Below are 23,091 nucleotides of genomic sequence, written 5' to 3'. Positions count from 1 at the left end.
TTGTTTCAGAAAGCACTATGCTCTCCTTGTGGTACAATTCTTTCTGGAAAAAATATTTTGTGCTAAACGCATGCGCAGATCAGTCTACATCACGAACATTGCGTTTTTAGTGCAGAATGCACTATTGTGATGGTTTGTTGGGGCTGTCGTCCGCTAAACCCCTAAAGCGCTATGGTGTAAACTTTAATAGTCAATTAATTAATTATTTCTTGTGAAGGGGGTGGGGGTGGGGAGCACCTGACCGTACCCCTAGGTAAAACCTGGAACACATCTACGTTACTTTCATATGAAGATCTCAGACGTATATATTTGTTTCAGAAAACCCTTTGCTCTCCTTGTGGTACTACTCAACGTAATTTACACCAAACGCATGCGCAGATTTGTCTACGTTGTTTTCTGAAACTATCATGAACATCGCTTGTATTGCGTGTTTGCGGTAGGCTTCCTGCAGACTTCTTGGCGCCAAGTAAAAACCGCAAATTAATTAAATTAGATTTTGAGACTTTCACATCGCTTTCGTAATTAGGTATGCAAAAACTTGCACCGGGATTTTCGGCGTGAACACCTGATAACCAGGAAACAAATATCCTAGCTGTACTGCGTTTTAAAAAACCTGTCGAAAAATATGTTTTTTGATTAGATTTGTTTCTTTAGTTTTTGAGAATCGTCTTTCGTGCAGTCTAAACCGTAACTTAATTAAATTAAACAAATGTCATCGATGCCGCCGTAAAACAAACAAAAAACAAAAGTTTCATGTTATCGCATTTTCAAGGAAGACAAAAGTATTTTGTTACAAACGAACAAAAGTGTCGCGATACGTTTGCAAAGATTAGCGTAAGGAACACCTGGGAAAGAATACAAGTAGCCTGTGAACAGTTTTTCCGAAAGTAAAATAAAGCAAATAAACACGAACATATTTAAAACATCATACTTTCAATTGTTCCATATTGCATTCTGCACTTACCAAATCATCGAGATTTTTTATTTCAAAATTTAAGTTCCCTTAAAGTAATAAACCAATAGGTGAAGTTTGGTTAAAAAATTGTGTTCACTTCTATTTCAGGGCAATGACCTTAAAGTTTTTTGCCTTGGACAACAATAAGAATAGCCACCTTGCAAGCAGAGCCAAAAAGGCTCTGCTTGCAGGGTGAAGAAAAGCAACTATTGTTTTTACCTTGTTCTGGAATACTGTAGTTGCCATTATTTTATAATAAAATGCAAATCAGCAATCCAAGTTGATGCGTTCCGAGTTTTGTCCCGTGGTCACTTATGAGTGGTTCGACTGAAATAACAACGTAAACTTGGACACTGATCTGGAATTTCCAACACTTTATTAATTTTAAGGACTGGCATGCTGAAATGCCTCTGTAACACTGACCTAATCAATAGGGACCTTCAGATTTGAGTATGAATACAAAATCGAGGTCACTTGCGAATTTATCCAGTTAAGTTCCCAGAGCCCTCACTCCTTCCTACTGCTGAACAGCTGAAAAGGAGACTATCAGTACGAGATTGGTGTGAAATATGATGATCGAAAGCATAAGAATTAGGTTTATAAAGTCATATCGTACTTAATCTCATACTCGTACTTTGATCATAAGGTCCCTAATATGGTGGTTTAGGTACTACAAGCATAAAGAAAGAAAGCATCTGTAACAGTTACATTTGCACTGGAACGGAAGAGAAAGAGAGATTTATCCTAGGAATTTATTGTGATGGTGTGCTGCTTGAATCCTGGCCTTACATTGTTGCAGGCCAAAATATATTATTTTCCACATCCTATTAAATATTTTATAATTCACACTTTACCTGTAAAACCTGTTATCTATCTCAATTTTGATCTTTTATGATCTGTAACATATTTCACACCTTATTTCAGACTAAAATGCAAAAGTTGTAACCCTATTTCGGAGAAAAACTGTTTGGAAAAATGCTCTTTGGGCAACTATACCAAGATATTAGCACTGGTACAAGGCAGAACAAAATTTTCTAACTAATCTAACAAAGGAACTGCTCTTGCCAGTGACTGCAACTGTGACATTTCAAAAAACAAAAGTCTTAAAGGACCCTAGTCAGCGACGCCTTTGTTTCTGTTTACATACAAGAAGTTTGGTATAATTATATTTTATGAGGAGCATGACTAAACGAAAGAGATGACTGTAAAACTACTTAAGATAATTAGAGACTTCCAGTGACACAACTTACAGCAATGCAATAATATTTCGCTTCGCAATACAGTTTACTTTTATAATTTTGATGTCAGCGAAAATTGCGAAGGCTGACTAGGGTCCTTTATATCAATGGCACCCTCATCCATAGCGATGCAATACACTGAGGTGAGGGCTTGATCTGTACTTTCAAGACGAAGGACCAATATTCTCCTGGTATAGCCCTCATGTTTGGTTTATAATTGATTATAAAATATAATACATAATTCCCCTACAAGTTGACACCTAAGTCCATGAATCTGTTACACTTCATTTAGTACTTCAGCCTAGTTATTCAAAAAATAAAGGCATTAAATATTCCTCACAATGTCATATAATATTGTGTTTTCTTGTTTGTAGCTGTTACTTCGGTTCAGATGTCACGCAACACTTTTAGATAGTTGTGTGACCATTCAACAACTCACAACTCACAATTTGTGTGACCTGTAAATTTAAATAGGTTAAACTCTACATTTTTATTTCAATTATGTTTCACCTACATAAATTTTCAAAAATAATATGACTTTTTTAATTTTCACAAACATGTTTCGACGGTACATCCGTCATTGTCAGTGTGACGGTTATGAAAGTTTACAGTGATTTAAAACGTGCCTGTATCACTGTAAACTTTCATAACCGTGACACTGACGATGACGGATGTACCGTCAAAACATGTTTGTGAAAATTAAAAAAGTCGTATTATTTTTGAAAATTTCTACATTTTTGCTGCTGTCTCGACCATTATTATAAATAATATTAAGATTAGTGTTTTATGTCTGTCTATAACTTGGATTCTAAGTTAACATTCACTTTCGTCTCCTTCTTCTGTGACAACCAGCTGTGATGCGGCAAACTGTCCCTTATGGATACAAGAAGATGGAGGACATTCCTGTAAAAAATTAAATAAAATAAATTTCAGTGCTGGGTCAAAAAGAAAAAAAAAGTAAAATAATGTATTTTATTTTCCCACGTAACAGGGAAGAGCTCTCAGGAGCTTGTTAGAAAGTGTACGTGCATTGAAGACTGATTGGAATTTGGAATGTTGGTTTTTGTGGAGGAAGGAAAACTGGAGAATGGGTACCCATATCCTGTTTGCGCTTTACCCTTCTTGTATATATATCTTTTTTATTTATGTAAATACTATATACTTTTGTCTTTTTCCCAATAAAAAAATGCCTGGTTAAGGATTTGAACCTGGCAAAACTTATGGGAGGCGAGCGCTTTCACCATTGCTCCATCCCTGCACCACCCCTGTTCCCTTTCAGGTTTGACAGATATTTCTGGCTTTGTTATTTAAGAATCTCTGAAACAAGGAAAATACCTTACAGTCTTCAACAAGACAAACTGGACTAGCTCGGTTAAGACTTCTCTCCTGTAGAAAATCAAGGAACTGAAATAAAAGCACAAGGCATAATCAATTTCTTGTCAAATAATTTGCAACAAAGTCACAGTTTGAGAGGGAGGAGAGCCTGTGAACACTGACAGACTTTGGGCTGTTGTTTTTTTTTTTTGCTGCCAAAAAATACAGTATGGTATTCTTTTGTAGAAAAAAAAAATCTGTCTGCATTTGCAGGCTACTCAAGAACGTCTGCATTGTTGTTTGGGGAAAAGTACAATACTATTTACTGAACTACCTCTGCAGAGTCATTAAAAAGTTCATCTTCATCTTCTCCTGGCGGCCTGTTTTTCATCACTGCTTGGAGGTCCTGATCTGAACTTTCCTCAGCAATGTAGAAATTACGATCTATATATTTTGCACGAATGAACTTTTTTCTTTCCTCCCTGTTTAACAAATCAATGTTATACTGTTAGTGGTGATGTTTACAAATAGATAGTACAAATCAAAATGCTACATTGTATAACATGCATTACATGCATGACATGCATTTTCACTGGCTCTTTCCCCTAATGATCTAGTAAATATAAAGTACATTGGTTTACAGCCCATCATTTTGATTGTCACAAAACAAGGGTTAATTATAATAATTGCACGACTGCCAAAATAAGGCTGCGGAGTAGACCTGATAAACTGGCATGATCACATAACTTGACTTTGTGAATAACTCATCAACTGGTAATCAAGGGAAGAACAGCTCCCCAAAAAACCTGTCAGTCTGTTGGCCGTTTGCGGGCCGACTGTTGGTTGTGCATGAAAACTAGGGTTGCAAAGAAAACTATGTGAAGAAAAACCAACTCTGATCATTTGATGGAAGTACCAGGTGATCATTTGTTCAGTCATGGAAGCATTGAAAACTAAATGTAACTAAAAGCGCTAATATTTGCTGCAACTCACTTTGTGCAATCTCTTGTGGGTTTCTGATGTTCTCCAAGATTGCCTTCGTATATTCTATTCACTTTATCATTACCCCTTCCTTCCATGAACTAGTTAAACAAGAACAACAATTTAAAAACAAACTGTGATTTAAACCATAATCATAATCTTAATCTGTAAGTAGAAAAGAGACAGTTGGCAGTTGCTGTGGCACTAGATATGATCATGACTGCCCTAGAGACAAATCAAATGAATAATAAATATTAATAAGTTGTTTGCTCAAATTTGGCAGAATGAACTGAAGGTTTAATGGAAGAAAAGATATCAAGTAAATTCTTGAATTCCCACTACACAACAAAGACCTTTCAGACTGTTTGAATCACAAGCTTCCGTGTCAAAATGCAGTAAGTATATTTAATGATGAACAGGATCTCTCTCTCTCTCTTAGTTCCTTGCCCCCTGGTGGGGGATAGGGCCGGACATCAATGCTCGCCATCTGTCCCTATTCTTGGCCACAGCTGCTGCTGCAGCCCACGATGTTAGTCCCAGCTCAGCGCGTTCCTTCTCCACCGTTCTCCGCCATGTTTCCCTTGGCCGTCCTCTGCTTCTTTTCCTGCTTGGTGCCCAGGATAATGCCACGTGTGGGTTTCGGTTTGGTGCCATACGCAGAACATGACCTATCCACTTCCATCGCCTTTGTCGTACTTGTGAACTAATCTTTTCGATTCCTGCTCTTCTCCGAATGATGAACAGGATAAACAAATAGTAATCGAGAAATATTGACATAAATGCCACGTTTCCTATAGCGTGCCTAACAATAACAAGCAACTCTGAAGTCAAAACCCAATTATGATTGCATTTTTCGCTGTCATTAAGTTTATGACAATGAACAAACCTTGGAAAAAAGGACCAAACAAAATGGATAAAGATCAACCAAACACATTCCACAGATATGACCATTTAAACCTGCTTAAGTGTCTGAACTATTTCCTTAGAGGTCAGATAAGATGATTTACGCTGCCAGAGCAGAAAATGCAACTGATTATTGAGCAGAGTATGTAGTTTGCCTGTTATTGAAGGGCAGTCATGTTTTTTTTTCTTAGAATGTTGTTGTACAATATCCCCCAGCTAGTTGATGATGTTTGCTTTAAAAGCCTAAATCACTTGAATTCATACCTTCACAGTTAGTTCCTCCCATTTGTCTAGCGTTAGTGATCTCACTTTAGACACATGCACTCCTAGACTGCGATGGATTCCAGAACATTCTATACAAACTAAGATTCCTAAGTTTATACTCGCCCAGTCTGGCCCTGTAAACAAACATTTTGAGAAAAAACAAACATGTTATAACAAACAACAAAACTTGCACCTGAACCAGTTAAAGGGGCTATGTCACGGTTGTTTACTAATAGGTAATTTTATTTGTTTTTGTTATTAAGTATTGGCTAAATCACGGCCACATAACAAACAAGGGTGATTTTCGAGCATTGTGAATGACACTTTCACACAAATTGAGATAAACTTCAAAAAAATTAGGCCAACGTTTTTCAAGTTTACCCGAACGCAATCCGTTTTAATCTTCTCAAATTTTGTCCATCCATGCCCCTTTTTGGCCTTTCTGTGTTTCTTTTAAGTTCTTCTACAGTTTAAAGCCGTTATTTGATATTTCAGTTAATTCTATGAACAATAGGTCAGTGCTGATATTGCCTAAAATTGCGTGGCATAGCCCTTTTAACATCTCATGCTAAAAGTTTTTTTTAACAAACACACAACACAAAATGTTAAGCTGTAAATTTTAAAAACAGAAATTTCCAAAACAAGCACAGTTTAGCTCTTCAAGTAGAATGTGCACGCAAGTTAGAATAATAATAATTTAAAAAAAAAAATGAAAAGAAATATTATTATAATCAGATTACGATCACACAATTTTAGTGAATAAAATGCTTAATTTACATGTAACTTTACTTACTTGGTGCAGAACAGTCTGCACAGTAGGTATTGCCTTCAATCTTTCTTATTCTCTCTGATGCATTTAGCACAAAAACCTTCTTTGAATTGGCTGCAGAGCTGCTTGACCTGTCCACTTGTGATCTAGCAAGTGACTGAAGAAATCACAAAAGGAAAAAAAAGTTTGATGGGCCTTTTATATTTTGGACAAATCTTGAAGAATGCAATCCAAAATTCCACTTTTAGAAATAAACTTCTGTTATTTGTTTGACAACATGTAAATGAATCTGCTCAAAATTTTAAAGCAGGTGATATCCAAAACTGAGGCCATGCCAGGGTAAATTCCGACAAAGCGTCACAGCCCAAGAAGGGGGGTAGGGACAGCACATTTAATCACGACAAAGAAAAACCCTTTTGGAAAAACTTAAATTCTGACAAGGACAAGCAATTTTCCTTCAATTTAACTACCGACAGGCACAGGAAGTGCAATAAAAAACCGACACAGGAAATTGGTTTAAAATGCACTAAGGTTCCCACATAATATTATTGTGTCCTCTTTAAGTTACCATATGGTGCTTTATATATTAAATGTGGTGTTGTCCACATAGTGAAGCAAATGAAAGGTTTCATTCTCACCTGTAATTTTGCTTTAGAATTTCTTAATGCATCAGCAGTTGCTTTCTGTCAAAAAAGAAAACATACATGTTGTCACTGTAAATAGAATATCTTTTGTAAGGAAAGAAGCAGTGCTCAAGGTCATGTCATGTTACAGTTGTAGGTTAGTCCGTCACAGGGTACTCCCCACCATTGTCTAGTTGCCCTGATAAACGCTGCTACTCATTTTGGTAGGTGCATGAAGACACTAAGAATAAAGTGTCTGTCTAGTATCCAATGAAGCTGAATGACCACGGCCACACTTGATCCCAGACCTCTTGATCTGGAGTCCAGTGCAGTGTTCATCGAGCTAGACCACACCTAATAAGGGTGTCGAATAATAATAATAATAATAATAATAATAATAATAATAATAATAATAATAATAATAATAATAATAATAATAATAATAATAATAATAATAATAATAATAATACTTTATTCAAAAACACACAAATGGTATCACACAAGTGGTATCTGAAAAGGCGGACCATGAGGTCATCCCTATTTAGGTCCCCTAAAAAACTATTAAAAAACTATTACATAAATAATTAACAATCTAAAAGTTAAAATCTAAAATATCTATAATATCTGGTACTGTGGCATATAATTGAAGGCGTGAGCGCAAGAAACGCACTTTGAGTTCCGGCCAAACTGAAAACTGTCACAAACAACTCCAAACCCTGCACGCAAGCCCGCCCACGTGCGCTCAACACCGCCCTGCATTCAACTTCGTTGGTCTTTCCTTCGTTTTCGAAAAATAACACATGCAAAAAGACAAGGTTTTTGCTTGCGCGGCGTCTTTTGACTTTTCTTTTACAAACGATAAACAAAGGAATGGCAAATTCGAGACTGCTAGACCACAAGACTGATATCTTTTCTGCAAGACCAAGACCTTTTTAGTAATCGAGACTCCAAGAATGCATCCCAGAAAAATTTGAGATGATGGGTCTTCTCCTAAAATTTGGTTAAAATTCTGTGACACACACATTTTTCGAAGTACCATTCACCACCCATATTTGAATACCTGTAAGTTTCTAAATGTAAGAGAATAATGTAACAAGTGTTGTGGTTTGAAAGCAGTTAGCTACTGACTTGGAAGCCCTTACCTGAATGGCTGTAACCCATTCCTGTACTTCTTGATCTGTTACTGCTTGGAATATTCTTTCACTACTTGGGGATATAAGCTGAAAGTAAAGCAAACAGTTTGTGGCTCAAACAACAACAACAAATTAAGATCATATGATTGTGTTGGAAACCATAGAGATCATGTATAGGACAAAGTAGTTTTTTCATTAAGACCAAAAATACAACTTTACCTGGAAACAGTTATTTCTGTCAGCATCTGCTGCACCACAAAACTTCACTGTACATAGCAGTAGATTCTCCATTACTGATGGACTGATCTGTTCTTGTCCCTGAGCCAACAGTCTTCCATCTTTTTGGTCTACAATGAAGTACTAAAAATGACAAAGTAGATTAAAATAATGAAGGTAGGATGGAAAAATTTTGCCAAAAATAATCTTGTCCTTTGTTTGATGTTACTTAATTCTCATGCAATGTTTGAGAGGTCACAATATTCTGGTGTTTAAATTGATTTTGACCACATTGATGGGTATGATAAAAATCTATTCCAATCCTAGGCATTGAAGGAGCAAGATAACTCAAGTGCAAGTACAGTATATTATAATATTAATAGAACTCTTGTTTGGACACATGATTGTAGTCTACAAGCGGTTTGATGCTATATAACTATTCAAATTAGTGTGCCTGAAAAATGCAAGCCAAGTATAAAATGTAAAGGTAAACTTTTAAACCTTTGATGCAAAGACAACCAGCTCAGAGTCTACAGGCATGCCTGAACCTGAGAGAACTTAATTTGGAATCCCAAAAGTGGGAGGATGCACTTGGAGCTACTGTATTGCAACTCAAATTATAGCTGCAACGAGGCCCTGCCAGGGTAAATTTGGACAAGCGACATGGCCCAGAAAGTAGTGACAACACATAAAATAAAATCGCGAAAAACTTAAATTCCGGCAAGGGCAAGCAATTCTCCTTCAATTCAACTACCAACCGTGACCTGAAGTGTGATAAAACAGCGACATGGGTCACATCAATTTTTTAAATTTAGACAAGCGACACAGGATCCCCCCTGGCAGGGCCTCTGCAATAGTGGTCAGAGTGGACTGCACTTTATCTAAAGCTCAGATCGTCTAAAATAGACCACTTCTCCACATTACTTAGCTGCACTGAAATTTCAGATTAAAAAGTAAATAGGGACTGTTGTTTTTTTATGTATATGGGAAAACATGGAAAATGCTGAGCAATTTAAAATCAGTAATTTGACCTTGATCTTGGGATATGCTTACCAGTAATGGCCATCTTGACTTAGGAAAGCCTTTCTGTTTTATCCGTAGATAACCTCTTTTACATTGCTCCCATCCTTGTGAAGATGTAACTTGAGTACCTTTTCCTGTTGATATTCTGAAATTAAGGCATTATCTTAGGTTAAGATTATTATTGCCCACTAAGTGAATCTTTAACCTCAAAACACACACACCCTTGGCAAGGAAAGAAGGTTCTTAGTCTAAATCAAAGCCACTAGTCAAATTACATTTTTTTTAGTCAGACTGTCTAGAAAGTGAAAAAAAATTAATCGAAAAGCTAATCTAAACATCACTACACCACTAAATGTTGGTTTTGAATTAAATTATTTTTCCTTCATTATATCTGGAATATCATTTTTATCACTGTATAACACAATAAAACAAGCTGATTTGCATTTACTGGATGGGTCTTGAATCATCTGTTTGTTGGTCGACATTTTTGTTCTGTGGAGTGACTTCAGTACTTGGACTAAGAAGATCATCTGGTACAACTTTAATTACTTTTTCTTGAGCATCGTCTAGGAATGAAACGAGGAAGGTCACTCATGAATATCTATAATAAACCATAAATGTAAACATTTTACTTGAAACAAACTTTTAAACTGGGTCAAAAAAACATAGGTTTTTTAATTCCGCCTTCCCCCCCCCCCCCCCGATCTGCCTCCCTTTTAACTAAAAAAAAATGGCTAAGTTTTAGGGTTTAAGGCAAATTTCTCTAATTTGCTGGTAAATAAATTAAATTATTTAAAACTAGATTCTTGTAGGGCTGTGTATTCACAATCAAAATGGAATTTGAAAGTGCTGTTTTTTGTGGAGGAGAGAAGAACCTGGAGAAAAACCCTCAGAGCAACGAAAGGGACTAACAACAAACTCACCCCACAGGATGCATGCCAGATCTGGAATTTAAACCCAGGCCACAATGGTGGGAGCTGAGAACTCTCACCACTGCACCATTTCTGCTACCATAAAAAAAGAAATTTCGAGGTCGGGGTGTGGGACTGGAACACGGGTGATGACCACTGAACTATCCCCGTGCCATCAACAAAGGAGAATTATAGTCAGGAGAATAAGTTGTTACAGTGATGAACCATCTTGTACCTTCAGGGGTATGTGAGGGGCTTTCCTTTTTCTTAGCTGGAGATGACGGCAAGCTGCTTGGTGGTTCAGGGCGGGGTGGTTTTGGTTTTTGTGAAGATGATGATGTCTCATCCTTTCTGCTGACTTGAGGGGATGATGACTGCCCAGGTTTCTCAACCACCTCCCACTCTTGATCCTGAAAGGCGTAAAGAAGAGCCACATACCCATCAGGAAATAACATTGAACTCTTATTTTCTTTTGTCATTTGCATTCATTTGATATTAAAGTTAGTAATCAAATACAGGGTTTTATATGTCACTGGTTGCTCTGGTCACAGAAATCAGCTTGTGACAAACAAGCTTGGCATTGTCACAGCTGCCTACTGTTCCATTTGCTGATGCCTATTTCAAAACATTTTGAAACCCTGCAAATGTTCAACATCTAAGATAATTATCTACTCTACAGCACATATGATAACATCAGTAGAAGTCATTTATTAAATAATAAATATTAATTATAATTAACAGAAAAGTACCTGACGCTGTTGATCCTTGCCTGTTTTCTTAGATCCTAGATGTAAGATTTAAATAAAAGCTTAATAATTAATTATTAATTTTCTTCTTCAATCTTAAATTGTACTATTAGCAACCCTCCAAGTTTATTTTATTTGGCCACCGACTGCTCAGGTTTGGTCGCCAGTTAAAAATTTTAGTCGCTAAATTAAGCTCACGCTTCAGTCCTTCTTCTCAATTTTAGTCGGCAGGCTGGCGACTTTGGTTCCAATTTAGTCGCCATGGCGACTAAAATGGTCTTAACTTGGAGGATTGATTAGATTTAGTGTAGTGCATGGACACAATTAATTTTCTTAGAACCGTCATTTTAATAACAGAAATTCAAAATTTAACATTTAATTACCTGCCGTACTGCCTTGAAACAAATCCCCAATTTTGTTGAAAAATTTACCAGCTTGCACATTAACAGTAGTGACAGAATGACCCAGCGTGGCTGACCTGATATAAAAGCAACACAGATAAAAGTTAAAATTTATACTGTAAAATTATGATCAAGTAATGATTTTAATTTAAAAAGTGTTGGTATCAAAAATTTAATAACCCAAGGAATGTTCAATATTGAGAATCAAAGTTGCTGGCAATGGAATTTTTACATTAAAGAAAACAGATACCATTTAGCCTGCAAAAATAATCATCTAAAAAACAAATACCCGGTGGTTGGAAAATGATGACTTGTTGTTAAGATTTATTTTGCAGCGAAAATAAATAATCTCGAAAATAATTTATTACTGAGGCTTGTGAGATAGCAAAATCAATGAGGTGGCTGTTAGGTTGTGTTAGGTTTGTGTTAGGTTTATTTACCCAAGTACAGTGGTCTGTGGCTCAGCAAATGACTGAGCGTCTTTCTGATACTGAGTAAGAATATCAGCCTCACTTGATGCCTGGACATCTTCATCATCTTGGAGATTATCCTGTGAAACATGAATAAAAAATAAAAGCATAGCCAACAACAATGGGTATCTTCAATGGGAAAATCCAGAGGTGTTTGAAAGGGGCCCCAAAGGAGCACAGGCCTTTTCATGCTAAAAAGAGGGTTGATCGCGCGGAGGGAAAATTTTTGGCCCTTTAGGCCATATAATGTCATGGTTCTAGCGTTTGTTGCATTGCAAAAAAAAAAAAACCAGAAAGGATCATCAAAGGCCTGCAACTTAAAGTTATCCTTTAACCTACCCACCTCTAGTTTGGCATGTGTATTTTGTAGTTCTTGGAAAAGATCATTCATGTAAGGTTCAACATCCTTTAATGTCTATCAAGAAAAAAGAAGCACATTAGTCAGGATATATGTTGGGTGGCAGTGGGTACCCTGAATCCAATTAAAAAAGTTACTGAAAAAAATGAAATTGAAAGAAGACTGATTGAAAGTATTTTCACCCACCTGGTATGCAAAATTGAAGAAGGAAAACTGGGCAAGCATGTGTTCAAGAACTTTTTGGAGAATTATCACCTGTAAAAAAGAAATAAACTTTTGATACCATGTGCCCATGGTTAGTAAGGACACTTGATGTCAGTTTCTACCTATGTCTGTGTGACTACTGTACTTTCTTGACTAGACTTGTTAAGGAGGTAGGGTCTTTAAAACTCGGTGTGAAGTTTAGGATGAAGTTTCACAACAAAAGGAATAGCCAAGATGATTAAAAATTATAATTTGTAGACATGTTTTCAGAAAAGCATCTTTATTATCACTTTTGATATCACTTAATTAGAGCTTGCTTATCAGAGTGGAGGGGGACCAGGGAGAATTGGGGGGCGGGAGGGGTATGGGAGGTGGAAGAAGAGAGGGCGGGAAGCAGGATTCCCAAGATGACAGGAACCGGGAGAAACTGAGAAAAAGTTTGCAACACTTTGTAATATTTTGCAATAAAAATTGCACAGAGGCAGGAACCACTTAAAAAGGGCCTGTGAACTTAGAGTAAAAGGTTTGGGAAGTACAGTTCCCCCTGTTCCCCTCCCCCCATCAGAAACTGGTCATGGTCCTCTGTAGCATGGACTTTTTTCCCTCATCTTGAATGTCCTTCTGAAGACAGCTGCCACTTGGATTTGAGGGAATGATGGTACTGACTTATGGGTTAAGTTACTCAGTCAAGCATGCCAAGTTTACCTTCTTTAAAGTGTGGATGTCTCTCAGAGTTGACACATACTTGAGTAGCACTCTCTGATAGTTATGCCTAGCATGCAACATGCCATGTGCAAGCTTGTCCACTACACTGGGCTGTAAAAGAATGAAACATTCATACGTCATTTGATGATTTTCAAGTATCCTTAATGGATATGTTTTCCAGTTGCTTTAATAAATACATTTAAGATTTTGAAAATACATTTTATTAGTAAGTGCCTCTAAATGACTAAGAACACTCAAAATTTTAGCTGTCAAACTAACAAGAGGGTAGCAAAACATGTGTTATGTGTGACACAGGATCATGACCCATCATTGCTACCCTCTAACAACTGAAAAAATTGAATATTTATTAAAAATAATTGTTTATACCTCCTGCAAGTTACTTTGGTGTGAAAGGCTGGAGTACTTTTCCCAGGAAATGTGCAGTGCATCCCTGGCTTTCTGCATTTGAGATTGAAGTTCCTAAAGGTATATTAAATAAATTAACATTAAAAGTATCACATGCCTGTAATGCCTGATTCCCTCTATGGCGCGAGCCTGCAGGGAATCATAGTAGTTGTATTCATCAAACCATGCGCAAGACTTTGCAACGATGAATACAACTACCATGATTCCCTGCAGGCGCGCGTTAAGATAGTACAACGCAACATATTACTGTCCACGAAAACTGCTCGCATTAATTCAAGTCAAATCAAGTTACAAGAGCTAATGAAAGCAAGTCTTACCTTAGCTTTTTCAAACTCCTTGGTAAGAGCAGCCAGTGGCTTTAGAGTAAGGATCTCTGTTTGACTTAGGAACATGTCCCTGTAGCACTCTATTCTCTGAAGCATGTCTGCAAACTGTAGGCAAATTAAAATTCAATGTTAGCACATTTTATTATTACATTATTGGCAGCTTAAGTGTTTGTTCATCTGATTTGAACGCATTGTCTTGATTCACAATTGAACTCTTTTTTTTGCCCATATTGTACATGCAGGGATGTAGCTAAGAGCCAGCTGCTGGCTAATTTCACTGGCTGAAAGACTGAGCTTATGCTATGACCACCTGAAATTTCACTAAAAAACAAAAGACTTGGGATAATTTGAGCATATAAAGACCAGAAAAGCCAGCTGGGCTTTATAATGAGCCAACTTAGTTTTTTCTTAGCTACATCCCTGACATGAAGGAATACAACAAAGTAAACTGATCCTACACAATAATATTTACCTGCTATTATTGTTGTTTTAATTCATAATAGTTGATTATTTTCACCTTGCCTATACTACTGTACTGTATAGCTGAACCCTCCAGCACTTAATGACTGGTATCTGTAGTATGTATTGCTAGCCTAGCTACCCCCATTGGTTATACAAGTCCATGATAGATGACCTCTTTTAACAATGTACACTGGACAGGGCGCAAAAACGGCTGATTGGTCGAATTTTTATGACGTATCATAGCGAATGACGCCTAAGTGCGCATGCTTTTCAATGAGAGCCTGCAATCACAAATGGAAATCGATTGAAAGTGTTCGATCTCAGTGTGAGTAATTTTACTGTTTATACGGTCGTACTACCGAAAAAAATCGGCTAACATGGACACTACAAGTGATAAGACCAGTAGTTGACTCTACCTTGAATCCCTGCAGTGCTGATGGCCAATGAAGTGATTTACCAAAGGAACGATTACGCGGAAACATGGGTCAGCGATTCAAAATGGCGTGAGTCACATGCATTGTTTGTGTTTGAACTGGCTTGCAAAAAGGCCGTTTTTGTTTTAAAATGACATTTCCAGTGAGGGTCTACTACTTCAACGCATGAACCAATCTTCTGTGATAATTTAAAACTAGATTTATTTTCCACTCCACTCTGGACATCGGCCGTGCACATGTTAAACTGGCGAGCGTGTGTGACACTTTTGGCTTTGAGCAGGGCTTTGAGAGGCTCTAATGTTCTACCTTCTCCACGGATTAAGCTGTATTTCAAACACCGTATAGTCTGTCGAGGTTTGAAAAACGGGGAAGGGCCTTGTCCTTTATCTTGGAAATTTTCAAGTGATGTGACTCGTCAAAGTCAGAACCTTCGTGGTGGTCGCAAGATGAACCATCGGAATCGCTCTCGTCCTTATCGTCACCATTTTCAAAGCTAATCCTTCGTTCTCCGAGTTCGTTTGCATCATCATTATCTTCCCCTCCCACCAGGTATCTAATATTTAAGTTCAAAGATACTTAAGAACATTTATATTGCACACATAGGAAGTTATATCCACCGTGTAACATGCTTAAAATGACACGAATCTGTCTCTTTTGAGCAGTGTGAGTTTCATATATTAAAAATAATATAAAATCGAAACAAGCATGTACAGTGTCTGTTAACCAAGATCTCTCTATTTTAAAGTCATCAGGCGGTGATGTTTTCAACTGGAACTTCTTTTTCTAGACAAATTTTAGTTAATTTGAAAACCAGCTGTTTGACTAGCCTGCGTGGCAGGCGTCGTTAGTTTCTAGCGCGCGAATGGGAGAAACGCGAAAGGCGCGAGAGGGCCACGCGAGGAAAAAAATCGAGAAGACGCCTGCCCGGAAACCCCCCGAAACGTGTTTGCCGCCCACAATTACATTTAATTAAAATTAGGTGACAGCGCTGGGTCAACTGTCAAAATAAATGAGTGAGAACAGACTTCAATTTCGCGGGAGCGAAATCTGAAACTCCTTTCATTTTCGCGGAGATCGAGCTATGGCTTCGAAGCCCTCGAAATTGGGCAGAAAAAGGAATGAAAATCAATCTTTCTGCCGTCTTTGCTCGAAAAACTTGAGGATTACCTACGGTCAGTGTGGTGAGAAAGCAGGATTTCTTCGTATTTTAATTTGTTTAAACCATCGGCACGCAAGAATATCGGTAATGAATGTGCAATTGCGACGAGTCTCGAAAAGATCGGGATACAAGCTGAAAAACGTGAAGGACGCAAACTGGTCAATCTGTGTGCTACATTTAACGCCGAACCGTACACAATGTTGAATTGCCCACGATGAATTTCATCCAAATTTTCCAGATAATCTGTCAGATTGCAGGCTGACATTCCCATAGACCTGACCTCCAAAATTTGGTCCTTTACGATGCTTTGAAGTGGTGAAACGACAATTAGGCTGGCGAAGCCTGTTCCACCATCGCGTTTTCTTTTTACCTCCATCATCAGAACTAACAACTGAAAGATTAAACTTTTGCCGAATCCGGTCGGCAACACCGCCATTACACTCTTCGCTTCGAAAAGATGGCGCAATGCTTGCCTCTGTTTGCATTTCAAAGAAAAGTTTTAACCTCTGCTCTGCAAATTGGTCAAAACTTCCTGCAGACAGGACTCGAAAACTTCATCCGCAGACATGAACGTGCTCCAGTGTTTACATACACGAGTCAAATTTGCGATGACAGACAATACAACTCTAACAAGACTCGCATTTCCGATGACAGACAGATTTTTTTCGCAAAGCGACTAATTAATCCCTCGAGACGTTCAGAGCCAATCAAAATTTACCGGTTATTCCCTCGTGGCCATTCCAGCCAATGAGATATTTTTCGTTCTCTCAGAGAACGAAAAAAAAACGGATTTCGGGGGGTTTCCGGGCAGGCGTCTCCTCGATTTTTTCCTCGCGCGGCCTTCTCGCGATCGCGCACTCTTTTACGCGCGCTAAAAACTACACAGACGCCTGCTACGCAGGCTACTGTTTGACTTGTTTTCACAATTGTTATTGTTTCACTATTGTTATTGATTTTATTTATTTTAGTTTTAAGGAGCAATTAATCAACCCTAATGGGTTTCTGTTAATAATACATGTTACACAATGTACATGTAGAGATGCAACTACATGTAGGTGTTCGAAATATTCCTGAAGAGAGGTTGTTGCTTTCTGACCCATGAAATTGCTCAGTTTTTAAAAACCAAAAATTTTAGCTTAGAGCTTCAAGGAATCATTACTTTGTAGTGACTTAATTTTAAGTCACTATTATTCGCTTGCATTACTGTCTTCTTTTGAAAAGCGTCTGTGTTTTTCAGGGACCACGTAGCCGCGGGGGATGGGTTGGCTTAGCCCCCTCCTCAATATTTCTGAAAAATAGACTTACTAAGAGAAGAGTCTCTAGCCTGCAAATACAGCCGCCTCTCATTTGCTTCGCATGTAGTAGCGGGAGCGAATGAGAGGGGGCTGTATTCTCAGGCTAAATATTCTCTAAAGCCCCCCACTTCAAGTCACTAGTCAGCCGCCCCCCCCCCCCCCCCAATTGGAAAAATGCTCCGCGGTCCCTGTTTTTTAATGAACATTGCCTGTTAAATGTTGTAGCAAGCCCTTCCATTCTTGGTTTCAAAAGCATGCCTGACATTGTGTAGTTCCAGGAAATTTCCATACTCCCCCCACAGAAGCGATTGAAAATTCCTGGGGGTTGGGGAGTTTTAAAAATCGGAGCATAACTGTGATCTACACAATAATTTTGATTGTTGTCACTTTTTTGTAATACAGCCTCTGTGGAAGGTGTGGCTATGATATAAATGAACAAGCAACAGTTCAAAATATGTATTGCAGCACAATTTTAATAGGGCTTGTGAAGCCAGTGAAGGGTCTGGTTCTCCTGGGAATGCATTATAACCAAGAATAGACAGTCCTGAATCAAGTCTACAGTCTAGTACCTGTTAGTAATATCACTGCACAGGTAAAAGCTGTAAGCAGGGCTAGAGAACTGTTTCTTAGCATGCAAAAATTACAAAAATAGTCAGTGTTTTATGTGGGAATGGCATTGGTTTCAGGGGGGATTCATTTTTATGTTGGAATCAGGCATTTGATTTAAGGGGAAATAAATTTTATGGACATGGCATTTCATTTTGAGCGGGGGGGGGGGGGTTGGTGTTTGTGGGTGCGACGCTTATTTCATTGGAGATGTGTTCATTAAATAATTATTATTCTCCTTAAAGTGGACTTTATTCCACTTAAATTTCAATGGAGAGGCCTCCTCATGTGTTGGGAAAGTTCAGCCACATATATTGTATTCTTCCGTAATGGATCCCTCCATATCTGAATGTGGGTTAATTTATTAACTGTCAGTTGCTTAAGGTTATGTTAACTTTCAGCTGAAACTCAACTATAGACATTCATATTGATTGCTGATAACAACTACCAATAAGAGCAACAAGACAACTGATGGCAATTACAGAATAACAGCCATAACTTAGCATGTGTACAGATAATAGTCTCTTTAGAGTGTATAGGATTATTTTAAGGATTCAGTACCCTAAAATACAAATACACTACATGAGAAATATTTCTCTGTAGCCTGCCATGTTGGTAGAGTTTCTTCTGTGGGGAGGGGGAGGATTTTTTTCTTTGGGAATAATCTCTCAGTCTAAATAAACTTCTTGTACAAATAAATCTGTTACATGTAATTTTATTCAACAGAATGCATTTGATCTTTATCAATAAATAAATAGCACCAATGATGGAAAAATGTATTCCACAAAATGATTTGGGGATACACAACATGTACAGCATGAAAAAATAAATTTCATAAACTACTCTCTGGCTTATTCACTGACCAATTTAGCTCTTAGTATTGACTATAACAGGGGGTTGGGGGAACTTATTTGTCTTGATGAGGAGTACCATGAAATCATGGGTTATAACCCCCCTGTTATATATGCCCATCTACCTCCGACTATAAGCCCCCCCCCCCCTGCCTGGATATAAGCCTCCCTCTCCCAATACTGTTCTAAATATTGAAATAAATTTGACTTATTTTAATCAATGCTGCTGTAGCTTATTTCAAAACATTGTTTTTATTCAGCTTATAAGCCCCCTTGGATATAAGCCCCCCGGTTATGAGACCATTCAAAACCCCCTATGAAGTTTTATAAGCCCAGTCAATTTTCCCAGTCAATTTTCTTTGATGGTTTGAGGCAGCTCTTGTTGACCAGAGTAATATTTGTGGACAACTGCAGTTTTGATATTGGTTCTGAGTTGGGTCATTCCCTGCTCTTCAAGCTCTCTTTCTGTTCCTTCTGCTGCTCTTGCTATGGAACAGCTCTTCATTTTTTTAATTTTTTTTTAATTTTTTTCTCTTCATGTTCAATAGAGAATAGTGCTCTGCAGCACCCATCCAACACAGTGTAAGCTACATAATTAAGCTTAAGTTAAATTAAGGACTGCAGGTATATGAGATAAAGATGTATTTTTCAACAATGACACAAGCATGGGACAAAGAAAAATGCTGAGCTTTATGAATTAAAGATGGAAACTGGAAGCCAGCAGCCATCCAAGTTTATGATAAACCTATGAGGCCTACACATTACATTTGTAAGTGAGCTTGGTAAAATTATAATTTTAATAATGTCTTCTTTTGAGGGTCAATAAAAAGAATGAAAAGTTTTTGTTCTACACGAGTTTCAGTCACTGAGCCTAAAGGATGTTATGAGTGACTAAGAGTATGTTATGCAAGTTTATGATAATTGTTCCTTAAAGTTTGTGTTATACAAGAAATTGTAAGACTTTAGTTAGTGCAAGTAGTCACTAAATTATAAAGAGTTTATGATACCATGTTAGCTCTCAAGTTACATGAATGTAATAATTAAACCTTGAAATGTTTCCGAAGCATATTCTCCCCCGCTCAATTTACTGTTTGTTTGTTCTTGGTTTTTCAACAAATATTCAATTTGTTGAGTTATTTCTATTAGCTAAGTAACTATGTGTTTACAGCATAATTTCGACTGAAGGGGACATTTTTTAACCTTAGAGTTTACTTTAGCAGTCTAAGTTCAGGACTTAAATGTCTGACATCACGATAAAGACCTTCAGTAAGGGACTGCATTTATTTTAATCTATATTTACTTTATTTCGTATATTTTTATTTTTACCTGTCCTCAGCACAGCCAGCCTACTTTAATATCTAGGGAAGCCATTGCACAGCTTATTAGTCGTACACACATTACAATTTCGTTCAACAGGATAAATTTGTGTTTTATGTACTGATTAGCATTAGGCATATATATCATAATACACCACAACAAGAAATAAAATAATCAAATAACAGTTTATTTGACCTTTCAAGGTGCATTCCATACATACATACTGTACGTTTATACACTTTACATAAAGTCTTGAGCTATCGGCATACGACTCAAAATAAACAAAAGACGAATGAATAGCACACAAGCGAAAATCACAATAAGAGTAGGCATAAGTGTGTTCTACTTACGGATTCTTCCGACATCTTTCCATTGTTTGCAACTAAGTCAATGAACAAGAAGCATTTAAAAATTTTCATCAGAACGAAAAAAAAGTCATATTTTAAATGTTTCGTAGAAATTAACAAGCTGCAATTTAGTGCTGTTCAAAACCTTAGCGAGCTTGACATGACCTTAAGTGAAGGCAAAACTTTACCTTGGGTGAATTTGGAAAAGCTGAAAGTTACTTCTCAGAAGAGGTGTCTTCATCGCCCGATAAAACTGAAAATATCGTTTCGATCGCTTCGATCAGAGTCAAAACATCAACACGAGTGATTGTAGAGATTAGCCGAGTTGTTTTGAGGGGCCTTGAGCGAGCAAGATGTTGCAAATTGCCATCGCCATTACGTGTTCGTTTTTGATTCGTCGTCCGCCATTTTGAAACTCTAATGGCGGGAAGACGGCTAGGATCTTACTGCGCATGTTCAGCCGTTTTTGCGCCCTGTCTGTACACTGCACATTTGGTGAAGAAAAGCACCTGGGGTACAGTCGAGTGTCTTGCAAAATGATACCACACAAGAAAGTCTGATGGTAATGACCATAACAGTGGTAGATCCAGACCTTCAGATAAGGGGGGGGGGGGGGGGCAATCATCCAGACCCTAGAAAAGGGGGAGGCTCTTAAAAAATAATTTTTCTTGGCCCTTTGCACCTCTATTTGTTCTACAGCAACAACAACTTTATTTGCATCCTTAATTAAATTAAATTTACAATACAGACAAGAATAAAAAAAAAATAAAGTACATGGCTGCCCAAAATAACCACCATTGGCTAATAAGATTGGGCAGCCATCCTTGGTGTTTATTACAATAATTTTTAAAAGGGTCAGGTGTAAATACAACAACACACAAACACACAAACATAATCTAAGTTTACTTAAGAAATTTAGTGAAAAAAGGTGGAAAATAAAGTATATGGACAGATTAACTAGGGGCCTGGGCCCCCGGGACCCTTCTCTAGATCCACCACTGCTTAAATTCCTAGAAATGTAGCCTACTTGTGGCTATGGCAGACTGCTATTTCAAACAGTGGACACTGGCTATGTAAATGTATTGACACAGTTAAGTTTAGTGTAAGTACCTTCATTATTGGTTCACTGATGTCTTTATCATTTTCAACAGTCTTGGCTACTTCTGATAGAGCAGTACCAAACCCAGCGGCAGCCTTACTGTGTTGCATTCCAGTGTTATAGTATGACTCCACTGTGCCAGTAAGCTTGGATAGTGCTGGGCTAATCTAATGGGTAAATTAAAAAATCTTAAAATCCATAAACTTTAAAAAATATGCAACGCTAACATTGATAACTTTCTTTTACTTGAATATGTAACCCATCCATTACATTTAAATTTGTACCAACTCAAACATATTTTATTACAAAAATTGATTCTCCTATTTTACCACTCAAAAATTTCCCGCCTCCTCGTTGTAATAAATGTTTTGTTCCTATAAAAGTCAACTGAATGTACACTAAATATAGTCAGGTTGAGCTCCTAATTCAAAAATCTTGGTTGTTCTAAACAGCTCTTGGGCTTGCAGATGTTCCAAGAACGGTTAACGAGAACAATTCAAGAAACTGTAGGGTGCAAGACTGGAGCAGGTGTCAAAAATAGTCCAAATGTCATTACAAGTCAATAATAAGTTTAAAACATATCAGACATCGTAATAGAGCCTTGTTATAGTTAAGTAATATTCAAAATACAAGATAAATTGAATTTTTTTGTATTGCTAGCATTATAAACTTGATATAATTTCACGTAATTCAAGGACAAACGATACCATCATTACACTACTCGCGACTTCACTAAGTCACATAATTTGTGTCAAGTCAAGATTTGTATTTCAAGTCAAGATTTGTTTTTTTTTATGCGTTAAACACAAAGTCGCTCTTTTCTTGGTAAAGTACAAAGCAAAAACACATTGTACAAATGTACAGATCCTAATTTCTCACCTCAGCGGCTCGATCTGTCCAGTATTTGAGCGATTGGTGACATGACGGACTATCGTCCAGAACAAATTCGTACGAGGGAAGGTCCGGCGTGGAGGCCTCATAATAATTGTCATAAAACGTCATGACGAATCTTCAGAGCTGTTCACTGAAAAAGACACATCAACCTTCCACAGCAATTGTTTTGTGCCGCTGATGAATGTAAATTAGGATGGAAATTCAAATTTTTCTACACCTATCTTCTCGATTTCCCTTCCATATTCTCCGACATCATAACAGCTTGGAAACCTCGCCATATCGGAATCGTAGCTTAGGGGCCTCAATGCATTGTGGGTTTTGTCAAATTTTGTGTCTTTTGTTATAAAAGAAAAAAAAGAATGCAGCAAAATTAAGAAGGGATTTTTATGAATCAGGGTATTTCAACGAGGATTAAATACATCATAATCAACAAACTAGTATAAAAGACTTCTGAAAACATATTTTTTTTTACCATTTATAATCAGAACTAGCCAAGAGTATCTTAAATACTGGATCTGAGTTACCGTAAATACGAAGAATTTTTCTGAGCTTTTCCTCTTGTAGAGTGTGTTTTCTTTAATAGTTTAGGGGAAATTTAGGGGGCACTAATTCGTTGGTTCCCAGGTCTGCGCTTTTCAATCCATCCTGAACATGCGTACTA

General features: G+C 37.4%; 1 protein-coding gene across 3 annotated transcripts; it reads right to left on the bottom strand.

The window, feature by feature from the left end:
* Positions 1-1,314: 1,314 nt before the first annotated feature.
* Positions 1,315-22,686, bottom strand: LOC144636799 (arf-GAP with coiled-coil, ANK repeat and PH domain-containing protein 3-like). Of its 3 annotated transcripts, none has more exons than XM_078495996.1 (22): positions 22,416-22,686; positions 21,548-21,703; positions 13,958-14,071; positions 13,602-13,694; positions 13,215-13,325; positions 12,492-12,560; positions 12,291-12,362; positions 11,918-12,027; positions 11,460-11,554; positions 11,080-11,114; positions 10,566-10,740; positions 9,868-9,985; positions 9,450-9,564; positions 8,400-8,540; positions 8,190-8,267; positions 7,063-7,107; positions 6,449-6,581; positions 5,656-5,789; positions 4,501-4,589; positions 3,842-3,989; positions 3,529-3,597; positions 1,315-3,096 (listed from the first exon to the last, which is right to left on the bottom strand). In XM_078495996.1, exons 1-22 carry the CDS (start codon positions 22,536-22,538, stop codon positions 3,007-3,009), a joined length of 2,313 nt encoding a protein of 770 aa, XP_078352122.1. In that variant the 5' UTR covers positions 22,539-22,686; the 3' UTR covers positions 1,315-3,006. The 3 variants fall into 3 exon arrangements, 2 of the variants coding, with proteins under 2 accessions (XP_078352122.1, XP_078352123.1); XM_078495997.1 differs by having other exon boundaries at positions 3,534-3,597; XR_013567625.1 differs by lacking the exons at positions 1,315-3,096; positions 3,529-3,597; positions 3,842-3,989; positions 4,501-4,589 and adding an exon at positions 4,599-4,914 and having other exon boundaries at positions 5,240-5,789.
* Between the last annotated feature and the right edge of the window lie 405 nt (positions 22,687-23,091).

This window comes from Oculina patagonica, chromosome 13, assembly GCF_052425735.1.
Source record: "Oculina patagonica isolate OP01 chromosome 13, crgOcupat, whole genome shotgun sequence".
NCBI classification, from domain to species: Eukaryota; Metazoa; Cnidaria; class Anthozoa; order Scleractinia; family Oculinidae; genus Oculina; species Oculina patagonica.
This window is presented reverse-complemented; position numbering and strand designations above follow the sequence as displayed.